The 18,912-nt window shown below is 34.2% G+C and overlaps 1 protein-coding gene and 1 long non-coding RNA gene across 2 annotated transcripts; both read right to left on the reverse strand.

The window, feature by feature from the left end:
* Window positions 1–3,134: 3,134 nt before the first annotated feature.
* Window positions 3,135–6,014, reverse strand: LOC140786696 (uncharacterized). The gene is made up of 3 exons (XR_012108688.1): window positions 5,880–6,014; window positions 3,465–3,534; window positions 3,135–3,352 (listed from the first exon to the last, which is right to left on the reverse strand). It is a non-coding gene; the product is annotated as an uncharacterized lncRNA (long non-coding RNA).
* Window positions 6,015–6,419: 405 nt separating this feature from the next.
* Window positions 6,420–17,728, reverse strand: LOC140786687 (DEAD-box ATP-dependent RNA helicase 29). The gene is made up of 11 exons (XM_073135303.1): window positions 17,165–17,728; window positions 14,867–16,028; window positions 14,620–14,677; window positions 14,092–14,193; window positions 13,564–13,603; window positions 11,434–11,510; window positions 11,193–11,245; window positions 9,459–9,540; window positions 9,320–9,376; window positions 8,210–8,345; window positions 6,420–6,985 (listed from the first exon to the last, which is right to left on the reverse strand). The coding sequence occupies exons 1-11, from the start codon at window positions 17,625–17,627 to the stop codon at window positions 6,777–6,779; spliced, it is 2,439 nt and encodes an 812-aa protein (XP_072991404.1). The 5' UTR covers window positions 17,628–17,728; the 3' UTR covers window positions 6,420–6,776.
* Between the last annotated feature and the right edge of the window lie 1,184 nt (window positions 17,729–18,912).

Below are 18,912 nucleotides of genomic sequence, written 5' to 3' on the forward strand. Positions count from 1 at the left end.
TCTCATAGTTTCTTTATCCGTAGATGTCCACAATCTCCAATAAGCCCTAAAGTCTACATTTACCTAAATCTAACCTGGAAAAAGAAATAGAATTTCTTACATAGTTATAAGAATTTGGTGAAGAGAATGACCAAAGAGAGGTTGTCTATAAAGTTTAGAACCTTATAACTACAGAGGAGTGGAGGCTAAGTTATAGATACTAATTTTTTTTGCAGGGTTAATTGTAATTTACTTTCGATAATAGTTTGGCTTAAATATATGTTTACTTTCAATTTAAGTATTCGACTCTAGTGTGGTTTATTTCTTTTTTCATCATACTTGATTAAATTACATGTCGAATTTGAAAGAATTTGATAAAGTTTTCAATACATTTAGAATAATATTGGTCGTATTTCAGATGATAAAAACTATAATATATTTTGTCATATCTTTGCCATCTAAAATTTAATAGATATTATTTTGAATATATTAGAAAACACATTTAATTATTTATAATTTTATCTTTAATAAGAGCTTTTAAATTTAATCTTTAATTTAGTTAAACATAATAAAAGAAATAATGGCTATACTTTAATTCGGATCACAAGAGAGTTAAATATTAAGTTGAGAGTACATAAATTTTACTACCTTTTAACTCTATACTACCTAATAGTAGTGTTCGGATTCTTTAAATGCTTTGTGATATTTACTTCAATATACAACCATGATACGTATTAATTGGACGACATAGGAGAGCACTGTGAAGCATTTGTTCCTATAGAAATGCTTTTAGATATTGAAGCATTATATTGACATCGAAAATAAATTATGGGTACTAATTTATCCTTGAAGTAGTTACATTTAAATATATATAATTGAGATGTACACGTTTGCAAGGGTTGCTATTGGATTAAACTTGATACTCATAAAGTAAATCAAGATAAAATTAGATGAACCGCCATTGATGAAATCTTTTTCATTTCTGTGAGTTCTAGGTCCTAGTATTATTCCATGTGGCAGCTATATTTTAATTTATAATACTTAACAGTTTAAGCTTTTGGATCGATCAATAATTTTTACTGTCTACTCTTATAACATCTTTATTATCTTTTATTTATTTACGCTAACCTCTGGATTACGCGTGACCATCAAGTAATGCTTCTTTGTCATTAAAGTCGTATTACTTTCCTAATCAAAGTGTCCAACTCCTAGATTCCAAGTAGGTATCATAAGCAAGCCAAGCTTATCAGCTAAAGCAACCAAAAAATATCATGATTTTTATGTGAACATCAGACAGAGCTTATATGGTGAAATTCCTACTCTTTGACTTTATTTATTTATTTTTTGTTAAAAAAAAAATTTTATTAGAACCAGATGGAATGATATTTTTTAAATGAATATATGTTTACTAAAATATAATTTATAAAATATCAAAATTGTTCATGACACTTTATTAATCTTTTCACCCTTATTATTTCTTCTCTCATTGGGAATGCTTAGAGGAATGTTTGAGAGGGCCCTTTCTAGTTAATAAGAGGAGCATGGTTAGTGAGTTATTTGGAAAGAGTTTTCATTAGTGAATAGAAAAAGTAGAGTTGAGGAAGAAAAGTATGGGAGGATTCAAAAATTAACGGTAGGAGGTTTAGTAGATAAGTAAATGTAAATAAATAAAAAAGAAACATGAGTCGATTTAAACATGCGAAAAAAAGAAGAAGAAAAAGTTGAAATAAAATTAGCGTAAAAAAGAGTTAGCAAAATAAATAAAAAAATTCTAATATTATATATTACGTAATTTAGGAATAAAAAGAATCACCAAAGAAAAGAGAGAATAAAGGATAATCTACAGTTGATGAGGAAAAATTCCATCTCACAAGAGAAGTGGAACCGTGCAAGCAAGGCAAATTTATGAGGGGATTATAGTGATCATAATGGAATAAAATCTCACATCTTGATGGCTAATCTTATTCGTATACTCCCAAGAATAAATCTCGTGGGGTTATCTCAAATTCCGCGCACCAAAAGTACCAATTGCCTTCTCCTCAGCGGCAACTCCGTGTGGTCTTAATGGGTTTCAAAGAATAAAATTAAAAGGCTATTTTTGCTAACCACAGTGATCCTTAATTTGGAATCATCCACATAAATCTGAATATGCTCATCGACTAATAGAAGGAGAGAGAGAGAGAGAGAGATAAGATTTCACATAATAAAATAGGGTTTATGTACTTTATTCAGCCTTGGATCCAGTGAAATGATAGAATTTCAGCCACATTAATACATATTTATAGGATATCCATTACTAACCCGATGTGATTTGTGTGTTTCATTGTGATTTATATTATTCTTGTCATCTTATTAATTATAATCAAGGAAAACTTAATTCATAGATATATTATTACATCATACTATTGTTGATAATTAAAATGCAATTGTAATATAACGAATTTTTTTTTATTAGACCGCTTATTAATTTATAGTGCCATATTAATGTCCATTCTGTTAGTTGAGTGTTAAATATATTTTTTTTTATCAATAAATTTGGTCATATGATCATCATGTGACCAATTTTATTGACAATTAAAATCATAGATAACAACATAAATATATATTAGTAGTTTGCTAATATGATGGAGGAGAGGAGAAGGGAAAGGAGGAGGAGTTGATTTCTCGACAATCTTAAGCTTCTCAATCCCAATTGCAAAATATATGCTATGATTAAACGACCTTGTCGGGTCCGTGGAAGAAAGCAAACAAGCAAAAAGGAAGAAAAACAAAGTCAACTCTTAGCAGTGTCGGCCAGACGACGTAGATCTCAATCTCAAACATGCCCTCCACTTCCAATTTCCAACTGTTCCAACTAATAATACTCCACAAAATGGGCAACCACCATCTCCATTTGACTCCTATTTTCTCTTTTCTTTTTCCCTTTTAATGGATGGTTGGACTTCTTAACCTAAAATCCCTTGGTCTTACTAAATCTAACATTGTCAGTGAAATCTTTATGATGGCGATAAGAGTTAAGGGACAGTACCCCCCAAAAAAAAACAAAGACATTAATAATAACGATTTTGTTCAAATATTATAAGTTCCTAGTAACTTTAGAGGATGCATGTAAATAAAAATAAAAATATTTATATATACTTTCGCAGTTAATCAAGTGAAATTGTAAATGTTTGTTAGATTTGATAAATATCCATGGAAAAAGAATAATGGGTAACAATTCTGGCTATGTTAATATCAATATCCATATTCATATCATATATTATTTACTGCTCATCATTTTTCACAAAAAATTGAACTAGGCTATTTCAAATACCTTTGCCTCATTCAGCATCACCACATCACTCTATTCTTCACTGCTAAAGTGAATTTTCATCTGCGCAAGTAATATGTGAAACCGCTCAACAAAGAGAACCGAGCAAGTGGAGTCATTTATTATGCACCACACGTTATCATTTAGAAAAAAAAAATTGACTTCAGAACCCCACCTTGCAATGTTCTCTCTTTTTTTCCCCCACAGCTGCCTCTGTTGACAGATTCCTCTGGTTTGAGCCTGCACTATTAATAGCATCAAAGACTTTTAACTCCTCCGTATAGAATGACAAGATAACAACCATACATTAAATATACCAAGTTGCATATAGATAAGAGTATAAAACCTTTTTCTTTAATGAGGGAGATATTAGATATAGTTTTCTATGCCATGTAACCACCAAAATAAATTACAAGGTCCAACATATACACAAGGCTTAGAATTTTTCAAGCAGTAAATTTGATTCCTACAAGCCAAAATTTCAAATGTACCAGGACACTGTATCTTCTTTGGTGACATATAATGGTTTTCCCTAGGTTAACATATTTACATACAACCAGCCTCTATTATGTTTCTAAATATTCCATCTATTAAATAATAAAACTTGCCACCATGTACCTTACTATCATTATACATTTAAAATATAATTTACTCGATAGTGGGTAAGGCTGCATACATCGTACCACTACAAACCCATTTTTTTTCAAAAAAAAAGAAAAGAAAAGAAATTTCCTTTCATTTCTTCTTACCTAGGGCCTCATATATGGTAGAAATTTTCTTTTTATACATTCAATAGTTCAGTTAGATGTTATTTTAATATCAAGGTGTTTTGTCATTGATAAGGCCATATTCCAGACCCACCCATGAGACCTCCTATTAGTCAAGCATCCTTTAAAACCAAGTGGTCCCTTTTTTCCCCTCCAGTCTGGCTAATATCATAATGGACCAATTAGAGATTGGTTAGCATCACTCTAGAAAGCACAACCACATGTATAAGCACAAATGCCATTTTGTTTTTTCTTTCTAATCTTACACATTAAAATTCTATTCACTATAGCCTAGACTATGTATGGCAATGAGTTCATCAAGAATGAAAGCTTCTCTCTCTCTCTCTCTCTCTCTCTCTCTCTCTCTCTCTCTCTCTCTCTCTCTCTCTCTTGTTTCTTAGCTTCGAAGCCACAGTGTTGCAGTGGCATCTTTTGGGTGGAAAGGATTGAAGTCTTTAGCTTTTGAGAATAAAAGGAAGTGGGTTGTCAGGGACTCTTCTGAACTTGAAAAGGATGATACTGGTGAGGGGATGAGCCACAGCAAGCACATAACAAGCAGGATGCTTTTTAGATACAGTGGGACATAAAGAAAAAAAGGTGAATAGCATCAGATAGTGCTCCTCCCTCTTTCTTTCCACTGCTAGAATACCTCTACAAAGGCACTACTACTTAATGCTTTACAAAGATCAAGGGTCACTATTCACTACCCCCACCTGTTCCAGTTTTGTCCATCTATATCAAGATTTGGACATAATGTTCTAAGAAAGAGAAGGAAAAAAATAGATATATAATCTTACAGAACTGGTTTCCTTGAATAAACACTGAAAAAGAATGTTCTCTGAAAAGCTTGCATAATTAAATATTACTATCACAGCTATATCGTTGTTCTCCGCAAACTAAAAGGTAAAAAAAAAAATAGCTCAGGCTTGGCACTAACTAAAGATTACCTAGAAGATATAAAGCTTAAGCACAATTTCAGTTTACAAGCTCATAAAGGAGCCACATTAAAAGACATAACTAGCCCAAACAAACAAATTACTGGTCAAGCTTGCCCCGGCCTTAAAGGTGAAAGTCAATATAGCTTAAACACATTTGCCAGCCCTAATAAATGAAGAAAGTAACAGATATAACACCAATAAAGCAATCATAGTTGCTCATATGACCTCTTGTTAGTCTATACAAATACATAAAGATGTGCTGAAGATATTTATGTAGCTAGTGATGATCGATCTCCTCACTTGATAGTTTTGGGCCTTTTGGCTGATAAAATCGCACATGTTTGTTTGGGTGGGGTGGTCAAAAGGAGAGGCGTGCAAAGTGAAAGTAGCAAAGAAGGCTGGGGAAGTGTTTAGTGTAAAAGTGATTATTCCACCATTGGTGGTTGAAGTGTTCCTCTTGTATTACTTCGCTAGATTCGACGAAGCAAGTTACGAAAAGAAGAACAGAGAAAGCCATCATCAGTCAGCCTGATCAGAACTTATACTGTCAACTAAGAAGGGCTTGTGACGAGAAAGCCAAATTGTGCATGTCTCACCAAACATTTCACATTTTATTTTGTCCACTAGTAAATCATAAGGTGCAAAAAGCAAGACGCAAATCCAAAGTGAATTGATTTGTCATTGAAGTATTGAAAACCAATCTCAACTGCTGGGCAAAACTATTAGAGACAGTAAAGCCTGTCTCTACCTCTGAATTAATATTAAGTTACAAATATAGATACACATATATCCATTACTAGTATATTTTTTCTTAACAATAGAAAATACACATAATTAACTTTCTGAATTTATTCTCAGTAGGTAAGTTCCGCAGAAAGGAAGTACCTGAATTAACTCATAACCGGATAACCCACAGTAATATGCTCATCGAGTAGAACTTCTAATCAGCAATCCTGACAAGGCCAATCTGCAGGAAATAACAGTCGTAAAAATCTGATGATTCTGTTGGGAAAAGAATACAATTATAGTTCCTACCTGCAGGAAATAACAGTTGTAAAAATTAGCAATACAGTCCGACAGATATCGAATTAATTAAAAGACCTAAGATAAAAACCACGCATCTTGATACAGGTTGCTAGTTATCTCGCTTGACTAGGAGTCCAAGTTGGTATGAAGCTCGACTACTATATTAGAAATAAGAGAACAAAAAGTAAGAATATCATTTCCCTTGTACATTTCCAAAGGCTTTCACCACCACTATTCAGCCATCGTTTTCTTGTCAAAATTCTCCTCACAAAAAATGCTGATTAATAATTCGGATGAACTCTGCACTCTACGAAATGCCTCCTGGTATCTCAACTTCAATTTCTGGATTTTATCATCTCCATCCACCAGCAACGCTGGCTTTCTTTGGCATTTGCATCATTAATTGAAATTGTTTATTCACGTTTAACTTTATAGGATAAGAAATTTTTCATGAGAAAAATCGGACATCTAGGAGTAATTAAAATACATTTGTGAATAACTGGACAAGATAAAAGAAAAACTGCATATTACAACCAAAATCTGCAGCAAGCAAGGTTTGCCATATTGACTAAATCAAATATAAGCTCCTACATTTAGAAGTTCCATGATTCATAAGCCTTCTGCTATAGCGATATTATCGTCTGGTGAATTTCAAAATCCATCAGCTCTGTCTCTTCCCTTTCATTTTATCAAATTCTTTCCCATGCAAAAAATTGCTTGACTTGATGTAACCTCCTTGAGAGGTATTGCAAATCATCAGCTCTTTCTCTTTTGTTTCCATTTTTTCTGATTATTTTTCCCCTTTGAAGGTTTGCTCTTCAGATGTGCAATTCTTGCTGCATTTTTCTGTCTGCTCTTCCGCAGTTGTTCAGGATCTTTAAGCTCAGATGGTACATTGGCATTTGGTATTGACCGGCGATTCCTGCCCCCCTTAGCAAAACGCTTATTTCCTCTTTGATGACCACCTATAAAACCAGGCAACATTCCATTGTTCAACTACTCAACTACCAAGAACACAACACAAGCTGAAAGTATCAAGAATAAAAATGAACTGAAAGCAATTAAGACCTCATGAAAGGACAAATGGGTGAGCAACATAACCATAATATTAATAAGGGAAAATTATATTTTATTCCCATGTGATTAAGTTAAAATTTACTTCACCGTCTATAGTTTTATTTATATCATTTTACTTCGTTATAGTTATATTCAAACTGAAACTTATTTTTTCTATCATATTTGACTAATTTACAGGTCAAATTTGAAGATATTTATTAGAGATAAGGTTCTAGATAATTGAATAAGCTTTTTAACAAATCTAAAATAACATCCAAACGAGCAGCCATCTTCAAAGCCTTAGACCGTCTGGCGAAAACGCTGCAGGCGCGAAGCGTGATAGGCCTGTTTGTTTTTCCATCATCTCCGACGAATCAAGTTAGGTGCCTGATGAAATAGTCTATGAAAGGGGATGTCACCTGAACCGAACCTGGGGAAGAAAGCATCGACCTCTTCTCTTCTTATATTATAGATAGGCGCTATATGGCCTGGTGCGTTAGTATGCATATGTTTAATATATTTATTATATTTTTATCATATGAAATTCAACCAGTATTACTTTTGATATATACACTATCATGCATATATGATTTATTTTAAATAATCATATATGAAATTTAATCAGTATTACTTTTGATATATCATATATAAAATTCAATATGCATATATGGTTTGATATATAAAATATATGCACTATCATGCATGAATAGCAGAATCATAATTTTAAGCAGTTCTTGCATGCACATGATAACTCACTTTGGTCTTAAAAGGAATTTTAGGATATATATCATGCCTTATAACTTAGTTTGCTTAACTAGTTAAAGAAAAAAAATATTTTTCCTTCTCATTTCTTCCATATCACTATCCAAATTCTATTTTTCACTAACAAAATAGATATCATGAAGGTCATGATCAAGAACAAATTTGAAACATTTAAAACTATATTTTACCTATTAAGCATAAGAATAAAGGCAGACTGTCATCAAATAGATAAGAACTAACTATATAAGATGGTACCATTCAATAAAATTTTAGTAACACAATAGCCTTCAAGCATTGGTATACATATGGTAGCAAGTCAAATTTTACATAAAGCAAGATGAAGGTGTCAGACAAGATAGAGTAAACATCACCTGCCAAACCAACACCCTCGTCTGCAGTATCTGCAGTGTTTCCATTAAGAGAGATCTTACGATGAGACCTTTCCTTCCATTTCTTGTACATCCCTGTTTTCATGGCCTTCGCCTTTGCACCACTCTCCGTTTTAATCTATTGAATAATGCACAAACAAGATGAATATTTACTTCTAGGTAGACAATGACATGCAATTTGGAAATATGTATTAAAGTAAAGGTTAGATCAGAAAGAATTATTAAAAATCAACATATATAAGCGGTTAAGCAAGGTTTCTCTGTTACGAGCATACAAACACATGTCAACAAGTGTGTGCGAGAGAAAGAAAGAGATGCTACCAAAAAGAAATTATACAAATTGATTTAGAAAGATGCACAATTACCTTCTTTTCCTTCTTTTAAACTTAATGAAATATATGTGTAAACTCATAAGCATCTCTACTTTCTCGTCTTCCCTTAAGAGTTCAATCAGATTTTCTTCATCCAAACAGGGTGTCAAGTCTATCTGAATCAAAATTAAGCTAAATACTCTGCCTGGTCTCAGTAGTTTGATTGACAGTAATACAGATTGTCTGCACAACAAGTTGTTGCATCAACTGCCAACAAACCTATCTCACATTGTAAGTTAATTAAAAGCCCACACATGGGCCTTTCATGCACAACACTCCACTCATTTCTAATATCTAACTGTTAAAAACTTAAAATGGATGTCATAATCATCTGCATGAAGTCCGTTGACATAAAATTTATTACATAGTACAATGACACTTATTTTTTTGGGAGGTAGTTCTGACTTGTGAGTTCATGAAATAATTATGGTGTTATCATATTTTAACTGTTCAATCTAAGCATTTTCATGTTAAAGATGCTTGTGACAAGAAAATATTGATAATCACTTAAACATTTATTGGAACTTTTGTTGCTTTTTTTTCAGATAATCCTTGAGTCTGACACCATCAAAAATCAGTTAAATCACTTCCATTCTTTGAATACCCATAATTAGTAGCAGCAGCAGCAGCAGCAGTAGTAATAATAATAATAACCAGCAGCTGACCAGTAGAATAGACGTAAATTGAGAGTATGCTTAAAGGAACTGTACAGAGGATATACCTTGCCTGCAGCTGTAACACGCTCCCCATTATTCAACTTAATGTACTTCTTGCTTTTCTGAAAAAGAAATATTTAGCTCCTTTGCATCTACGAATATCGAAAATAAAGTAAAGAACAACATTTGTTTTTATATGAGTACCTTGTCCCAATGGTATTGAGTTTTTTGCTTATGAAGACCAGAACTATCGTCTGCAACCAAATCAAGAACAGCAGCCTCCAATCTGCAAATGTGATTATCATTTTGTTACAAAGAGGATATGATAATTACATCAAGTAAGCTCAGATTGTTTGTGGGAACAAATCTAGACAAACGATTTCATGTAAACTTTATACTAAGACAGAATAAGCCTTCAATGCATCTAATCATGGCATCTGATATAAATTTGTGCAAATACATATAATTATAAAATAAATATATGGGTGAGAGAGTGTATCTAACCTAAATGAGGGTAATTTGATTGAGAAAACATAATTTACAAAGTGAACATGGATTGGGAACTCGCCAAGAAAACTAAGCAAAGAGATGGAAATGTAGGATGAGTCCTGAAGAGTGTGGCTATAGACAATGAACTTCCACTGTGCAATACAGCTTATAAGGTACAACTTCCAGTTGGAAATAATCTGAGATCAAGGTTTCAGAAAATTAGCTAGATTACTGCTTCTCAAGCATTCGGCATGAAAAAGAAATTGAATATTGCTTGCTAGGACTACCGAGGAACTACTGAGAGCAAGACAAAGTGTGAGAAGATGGAGAGGCTCTAATAAAATATCACAGGATGGTGATGCGGTGCAAAGTGAGAAGAAGAAAAATTCATTCAGACAAGCAGATACAAGTCTAGAAATTCCTCTTTGCATGCTCTTGTTACAATGGAGATCACAAACTTCTCATAATGCAATTTAGTCCTCATGCACAATAGAGAGTTTCAACCTGTTATACCAAAATATATAACAGATCTGGACTCCAAACATGCAGTTATCCCACAATCGCCAGCTTGAAATAATACAGAGTAAACTTCGCTTTTCATCAATTCTCTAACTTTTAGTGGAAGAATTGGTAGCAATATCTTCGACTATTTAAAATTCAATGTCTTTGGCAAAGGAAGGCATGCTTAGAATAAACAATTAAAATATGCATCAAGATTATAAGTCAGGTTTGGAATTTATGCCTTCAATTATTAGTATAGAAAATAAGGAAAATGTGAAGTTACCAAACTGACCACCATAATGGACAGCTGGACTGAACAGTAGTAGAGATTACATCTGCACTCTGGATTTATTTTTAGCGACCCATAACCATCTAGTCATGCACTTAATAGTGGATCTTCTATGTAAGATCTCGTACTGTATTTTAATATTTTATTTGCTAGACAAAGCCATATTTGTGATATTTCTGCTTGGTGTATATTTTATTTACCAGTTTTTTTAATGTTAAATATCATTGGATGGATTAATTTTTATTGCAACAGAAGTCAACTACCCTTTGCATCATCGAAGAGTGGAAAAGGCATGTAGGAAAGAATGGTTCACGTTTTAAATGTCATTCTATTCAAATTTGACGAGAGAATCTTTTATGTTATCAAAACTTGGTCACCAAGGCCTCGTTTACTTTGAGTTTAGGGACCCTTCTTGAACCGGCTCAAGGACCTTTAAACTGGTTCAGTAACCAAATATTTGTTTATCTTTTTCATATCTAACCAAGTTTATTCTTTAAAAAATCAAGACAAAAAAATGAGACTAACTAATTGAGTTCGGAACTTAATCTCAAACCAAACAAGACCCAAGTGATTCCTCATAAAGCTGCTTATGTAGAACCGTCTACTAATGTGTGGTTTTATATAAGTAAAAAAGCAAATCTTAAAGAAGAATTTTATACCTGTTTGATTCAAAGCCTTCATTTCCCTTTACTGATAACCCAGCTTCCAGATGCTAGAATATCACCAGAAAGGAAGACTGATCAACCAAATTGCCAAGACAAACTATCTATATTCTAAATGGAGCCAAGACTTAACATCAACTGAGTTTGACATAGTTCGCAAACAAAGACATGCATAACTTGATAAATGTCAGTCAGCTAAAAATGGTTTGCAAGAAAAGTTACTAGATCAAAGATATACTTGATTGGTGGGAACAGAACTTATGTAGTACTCCTCATCCTTAAAGTTCGTTGCCTTTCTCTTCACACTGCAAGTTTCTGCAGTAGACATAAATGTTAATGAAATAGGAAAAAGAAAAGAATATTCATCTCCAAACAAATTGAAACCCATGAAAGAACATAATCAGTATAAAATTCAGCAACTGTAATGATCCAGGTATTCCTAGAAAACCTTGCCAGCTCAAAATTTTCACCTCTTTTGCTGGGAATAAATTCCTAAATAAAGTTCCAAATCAAAATGAATAAAACTAAAATTGTGAACCATTGAAAGGATTAAATTTTATTTAACATGATAAACATGAACTTGTAGCTGACGAAGACAAATGAATTATATCGAATGGTAACCACGATGCAACATCATCAAGATCTTTGAGCTCATAAGCTAACATTATTGAATTAATAGCAGAATTAATGGCAAAAGATTACATGGTCAAATAAAAGCAATTTAAAATCCAATTTAATGCAAGAGAAATAAAATTTTAAAGACTTTACATTATAGAGAATCAGCATGATATTTGAGTTTAATGCAGAAATTCACCATGGAAACAAGACTTAATACATGCCATGGCTAACATTAATTACAGATTCTAACTGTCTTTTCAAAGACCAATGTAGATTGTGAAATAACATTCTAACAGATTATAAAAGGATGTTTTTTCCATGGCTTGAAATTTCGGCTGATTCTGATCCGGATAATCTAAAACGGATCGCATCAGCCCATACTGCAAAACAGTACTTTTACAGTTTTCGGGCTGAAATCACCCTTTATCGGGCCAAAACAGGCAGGTTTCAGACCCATTTTGGCTGAAACGAGAACGCATAAATGGGTTGGATAATATTATCTCTGTGTGTGCGCACATCCCTCCCGATCAGGTGACAACAAGTAACCTCTGACGAATAGTTCTCTGGTGAGGTGAGGAGTTTTTCATCTTCTTTTTCTTTGGTTAGGTTTTTTTTTTCCTTTATTCCATCTCTCTCTCTCCCCCCTCCCTCTCATCTCCCTCCTTTCTCCCCCTTTCTCCTTATTGCTGCAGTGCCTTCACTGCTACAGTAGCAGAGAGTGTTGTAGGAGAGAGGGAGAAACTAGAGATGGATGGGTGATTTTTTATTTTCCTTTCATTTTCTATAAATTTATTTTCCTTTCTTGCTCCCAGTCAACAGATTCTTTGCTTCTTAGAGTTCAAGGCGAAATACAGACTGTCAGACACAATTCCATGTTTCTAGCATGTGGTAAGATAGGTGCTTTTCCATAACTATGAAAAAATTTAGAGTGCTTCTCTATATTTTTCCCAGTTCCTCCTATTCAGTCCCACTTTTTCTTGATTCGTCTTAGAAGAAAAAGGTACTGAAACAAATAAGAACATTTTAACTTGCCTACACAATTATTTCTCTTTTCCCTCAGAAAATCATGATTGGAGGTTATTTGACACACTTGGATAAACTATAAACACAGAACACTCCAGTAGATTACAAATTAAGGCTGTCATGCAGTTGGATCCAACTAACACTTCAAATTCAGCAATATTAGATAACCTCATCAACTTAATGGCAGAAGAAACTTTTTGTAGTGCCATGTGTCACAAGTATGCAAATTAAAAATCATTGTACACCATATAAATGAAAATAGAGACAAATCAACTTGTCTTTTTTGTGATCTATACTTGAAAAAAGTAGCCATGATCTTCCTTTACATTGCAACCAGTATTCATCAGAACAAGGTACGAGTTAAATAGTCATTGGTAACCATTATAATGGAATGAATTGAAGAAAAAAATTGCTAGAGGGACAATATTTTCTCTTATCAAACCATTATTATAAGATAGATAAAAGGAAATCATATGGAAACATGCCTCAATTAATTGTCATGAGCTACATCAAGTAAGGATTCATGATCTTTTTCTCCCTTGATAAAAGTAATACACCCACTGTCAAGCTACCTGACAAGGTACTCTTTTTTCTAGGTGTTGTGTTATACCAGCTACAAAGCACCTTCCAAATTACTACAATAGACACTATTTTGAAGTCCCAACATGTAATTATAAATAACAGCATATATAAGAGTCGAAATGACAAAATCGGAGAAGATGAAAACCTTTTTTCTCCCAATATGAAGCACTTTCTTGTTCCACATCCTGTAAAATGAAAAGTAATGCAAATCATCAGTAATTTTCCAAAGTCACATTACTAAGTTCATGTTACATAGAGAACCCTTCTCTTTCCTCCATCCATACGTCAAAATATTCATTCAGAAGTCAGCAGTAAATATCTCATGATATTTAACATTTTGATGATCATGAATAGTAAATTTTAACTTGTTACAATGATGTGAGGAGTAATGAATGACTGTAGAAATTAAAAGTGCATATATTCACCATCTTTTTTTCTCATTTATACAGTATGTCTACAAGATCCTTAACTATGCAATACCTTTATACTAACTCTACACTTATACTTTTGTATATGAATAATATAAACTCCTGGAGGGGAAGAAATATTGCATAGTGCCTGTGGTACAGTCGGGAGGCCATATGTGCATACAAGCTAAGACTAATGAATTATTCTGCAGCTTGTGGAGTTGGAAGTGTGCACAAAGGTGTCATTCAACTAGTTCAAGAACTACCTTTGGCGACTGATAAGAAGAATGCTTTTGATGGGCCAATCTAATCACCTCCTCATGGACAGCTCTCTTCTTCCTCATCACATCAAGCCATAGGTTGGAGCCCTAAATTGTATGTGCAGAAAATAACTGTTAGCACATCTCCAAAAGAGGTTGCAGAAATAAATGTTCCCACCCAAGTGATATTCGGTGTTAATTTACAAGTACAAACATCACAGGTTCCACAGTGGTCGTGAAGATGATCAGAGCTTACTAAGTATGCATCTCATACAAGTATAAGATAACTTATAAACCTAACATAAAACTATATCATGCCTTCACGTAAAGCATGGGAATAAGTTGTTTCCAGCAATTATTTCAAAGAAAGTGATGGAGTTCATGGGAAGAATCTGAAACTGTGGAAGAATGGTTCTTGTTGACAACGATTAATTTGTAGTTTTCTACTAGCAACTGCATGAAAACAAAAACAACAACCTAAACCAAGCAAAAATAGACCTCCAAAGGAACAGTAATCAAAGGAAGTGAAATTACTTGTGAACTTTTTGCTTTTGCAGCTTCCCCTTCAGCTTCCAAAATGGTCTGCTTTGGCCTGGTAAAAATTTAACCAACTTAAATAAATCCTTAGCCAGTAGAAAAAAAAATGATACTAACTTAATAAGTTTATCCTTTGTATCTAACATTAAAAAAAAATAGAACTTCCAAGTAGAAGCTATAAGGACATCAAGCAAAGCAGCATTATAACAAATCAAGAACAGCAAGAACAAATAAAGAAACTAACCGGAATGACTTCAAACGTTCAGAAAATGCAAGTGCTGAGAGTTCATTCGAGGCAAGCAAGCTTGTGAAAATTGGGTGTAGCCCTTCACGAGGCAAATCTCTTGTCCTTCTGATAGACTCCCTTGAAGGTACAGGCTTAGTTTTCGAATATAACCGAAAAGCATTACTGCATGACTTTTGCAACAAAATCAACTCTGTGCATCCATTAATAATTTCCTGAACTCTATCAGAAACAAGATCCAGCGTTGGCTGAGGAAAACGTCCATATATTGTTTCCCCATTGGCAAGAGCTTGATCAACTTTCAATTTTACTCCCTCCATATCTTTGAGAACATCCTCCTCTGTTGGAGCAGGTTTAAGGGGCTTCGACAGAAAAAGGTGAAGGTCTAATAAATATGGCATATCCTCCGATGTGACAAAGGAGTAGGCAGTACCTGTTCTACCTGCACGAGCTACTCGACCCACCCTATGAACAAATAATTTAGGCTTTGGAGGAAAGTCCCAATTTACCACATTATCAAGCAAGGGAATATCTAACCCCCTTGCAGCAATGTCTGTCACAATAAGTAGCATACTCTTTCTTGCTCTGAACTTTGAAAGATGAATTTTTCGGGCATCTTGATCCATATCACCGTATGAAATGGAAGGCTCGATGCCCTCCTCTCTGAAAAGAATATTTAAGAACTCCACATGATACTTGGTAGAAACAAAGATCAATGTCTGCTGGTCAGAACCTATCTGCTCCCTTACTAAATATAACAAAGCAGCAAGCTTCTCCTCGTGGCGTAATGTGAAGAAGTTCAGCTTAAGATCTGGGCTAATCTTAGTTTCTAAGTCAAGCCTCACAAGCTGCGGGTCGCGCAGACCAGCCTTGGCAAACTCAGCAAGGGCACTTGGTAAAGTAGCACTGAATAGTAATGTTTGGCGTGTGTCACTCAGCTGTAACAATATTTTCTGCAACTGTTCAGCAAATCCCATACCAAACAAGCTGTCAGCTTCATCAAACACTACGTATTCTACAGTTCTTAGAGACATGTCCTCAACTTCTGACAAATGATGCATGAGTCGACCAGGTGTAGCAATTATAATATCAGGACTCTGTGTCAACTCCTCAAATTGATTTTCCATACTATCTCCACCAACTAACAGACTAGTTCGAAGGTCTACATTATTTCCCATGTATAAACGGAAAAAGTTAGATACTCCAAGTCTGGAAGAAAAGAATTTAAAAAAAAAAGAACCCACAAATTTGCCACTTGAAAAGTGAAGTATGTCATTATAACTTGATTGGCAGTTGATAGGTTTATCTCATGAGTCATGATAATATAACAGGTTGCTAACACGTATAATTCCCCTGGCTTCCTTCTCTTTGAACCCTTAATTGGAAGCTGACAAAACTATTAATAATGGTAATAGCACAAACTTTGTTTACCTGCAAGAATTGGTTTCTTTCCTGCTTATAGTTGTATATTAGGAGAGTAGATGCATTTCCTTAATAATTGCCAATTTCAAGATCTAACAAAAGATTAGTTATTCCTTGTCAACTCCAGTGCCTAGGGTGGCATTAGCGATGCATCACCTAGCCCATCTCAATCAAATCCACTGGATACACCACAAAGCAAAAGTATTTAAACTATCCAAAGCATATAATAAGAAGGGAGGAAATTCCATATCCTTCTTGGCCTACATGGACCTTTCTCAGTTATTAGAAAAGAAGAAAATTGCATGGGCCAGATAGATATTCACAAACAATAGTTTATTGCTTTTTGTTCCTCGATCTAGCCGGTTACCTACCTTGTTCCATTCTGTTTAAACTTTTATTACTGGATTTCCCCAGTCCACGTCAACTCAAATTTGGTAGGAACTTGATCAATGTAAACGGAGTCCTCTTAATGCTCATAAAATTTGAGTTATTTTTCATCTACATATCAACGCCGAAGAATTCAGTGTAAACCAAGTTAGAGATGTTAAATTCTCCTGCAAAGATAGGTATATAGGGAAGAATAACAAAATGTAGTTTCAAAATCTTATTAATTAACTAAATTCTTGATTATGTGAATGATATGGTAATACCTTAAATAGCTACTTAGATTCATCCCACCTGCTTGAGCACCTGGTTCGTTAAAAGCTACCACAGTGTCCAAACAATCCTACAGAAATGCTTTTGCAACCCTACTATAATAGACAATCCTACAGAAACTCGATAAAGATTATACTTGAAATTGCAATTCTCCTAAAAGTTTAGGATATTTGGAGAACAATAAGAAAAGATAACATATCTAAGAGTTAGAAGTCGTACCGGTGAATTTTCCGAGCTCCTTTGTAAACTTTAGTGTTTGGATAGCAAGATCGCGAGTGGGCGAAAGAATCAATGCACGAACTCCGGCCTGCGGCACGTGCTGACGAAGCTTCTGTAGCATGGGGACGAGGAAAGCGGCGGTCTTCCCAGAACCAGTTCGGGCCATGGCGACGACGTCGGCACCGGCCAGTATCAGCGGCATGGTCTTGCGCTGGATCGGGGTGGGAACACGATATCCCTTACGCTTCACCCCGCCGAACACCTCGGAGCAGAGACCCAGGGATTCGAACCCGCCCGATCTGGCCTTCTTGATCTCCATCTGGCGGCGCTTGAGGTCGGACTTCGAGCTCACGCCCATGGCGGCCTCGGCTTCGAGGTCCTCTACTTCGAGGGATTTCTTCATTCGGTGATGGGGTTTCCTTGGTTTCTTGGAGGGATTATTCCTATCGACGGCTCCCCCCATGATGAGAGGAGCGGGACGGAGAGGAGAGCGGAGAGAAGGGGGTTTCGGCGGGTTTAAAGAAAGGTCGGATATGGATGGATGGGTATTGGTAGCGATTAGCGAAGTTCTCTATTGCCTAGGTGGCTAGGTCGGTTCATCGAACGGATGGACGGGTTATCGGATCAAATATCTTTTTTGTGGCTCTGCATTCGAACCGAAAGGATGCAAAGGGTGCTCAACCAACCCGACCGGACACGACCCGACCCGGCCCGTTTGAGTAGGAGGTCCATACTTTTAGACACTGAGAGCATCTCCAAGGGAGGCTTTGGAGCCCAAAAACTCCAAATGCACCGGGCTCTATATTTATTATTTAATTAATATAATATATATTTATTATATATATATATATGCTAAATCACTTAATAAGACCTCTTAATATTATTATTTTTTGATAAAAAATATATGGTTATAAAATTCTCATCGATATCTTTATAATAAGACTAATATTCAATAGTTTCACAAATAATTTTAAATTACTATATTTTTAATTAAAAATATTAAAATTATATTACACAAAATAAAATTAAAATATTTAAAATAACTTAAATAATTTAATATTATACTCATTTTAAAAATCTCGATGAGAGCATACTAATGTTAAAAATTAATTAGCAAAACTAATTATATATTCAGTTTAATTAATTAGATTATTTAATAAAGGATACAGACGAAATTTAAAATTTTAAATTAAGCTTTTGTAGGGCAAAATTGGTATTTCTAAAAGTTAAATAGTATTAGAGATGGGCTAACCGAGCTCCAAATTTAGAGTTTTGGAGTCCGGTTAGAGATGCTTTGATTTGCATGAAAAGAACCCAATATGATATTAACAATTTTAGGCTCCTTAATTTTTGAATAGTAAATTTGGACTCTTTTTATTCATTTAGTTCTTATTAAAAGTGTACATTTAAATACATATCTCGACAAAATGAAAATGTACATTTTGCATACTCTTTATATATAATTTACATAGGTAATATGTACAATGTTTTTATTATATTGTAGCAAAATTAAAAGTACATTTTTTTTTGCATAGTTTTTGCGAGTAATTTTAGGATACAATAGTCTTTTATTTTATTATTTTGTTTGGACTAAGTGAATAAAAGAATCTCGAAATTATAATTCAAAAATTAAGGAGCCCAAAATTATTAATACCATAACTAAAAGACTTTTTCATACAAATTATCCGTGAAAAGGCCTATATGGATAAATACAGTATTTTGACATTCCATTAAAACAAATGTATTTT

Source organism: Typha latifolia, chromosome 1 (assembly GCF_019914945.1).
Source record: "Typha latifolia isolate L0001 chromosome 1, TyphaL0001v2, whole genome shotgun sequence".
NCBI classification, from domain to species: Eukaryota; Viridiplantae; Streptophyta; class Magnoliopsida; order Poales; family Typhaceae; genus Typha; species Typha latifolia.

Coding starts and splice junctions, on each gene's coding strand:
- LOC140786687 (XM_073135303.1), bottom strand. CDS start 17,627: ATGGGGGGAGCCGTCGATAGGAATAATCCCTCCAAGAAACCAAGGAAA. Junction 14,678..14,866: donor GAACGTTTGAAGTCATTCCG/GTTAGTTTCTTT, acceptor AATTTTTACCAG/GCCAAAGCAGACCATTTTGG. Junction 9,541..11,192: donor GAAGGCTTTGAATCAAACAG/GTATAAAATTCT, acceptor TCACATTTGCAG/ATTGGAGGCTGCTGTTCTTG.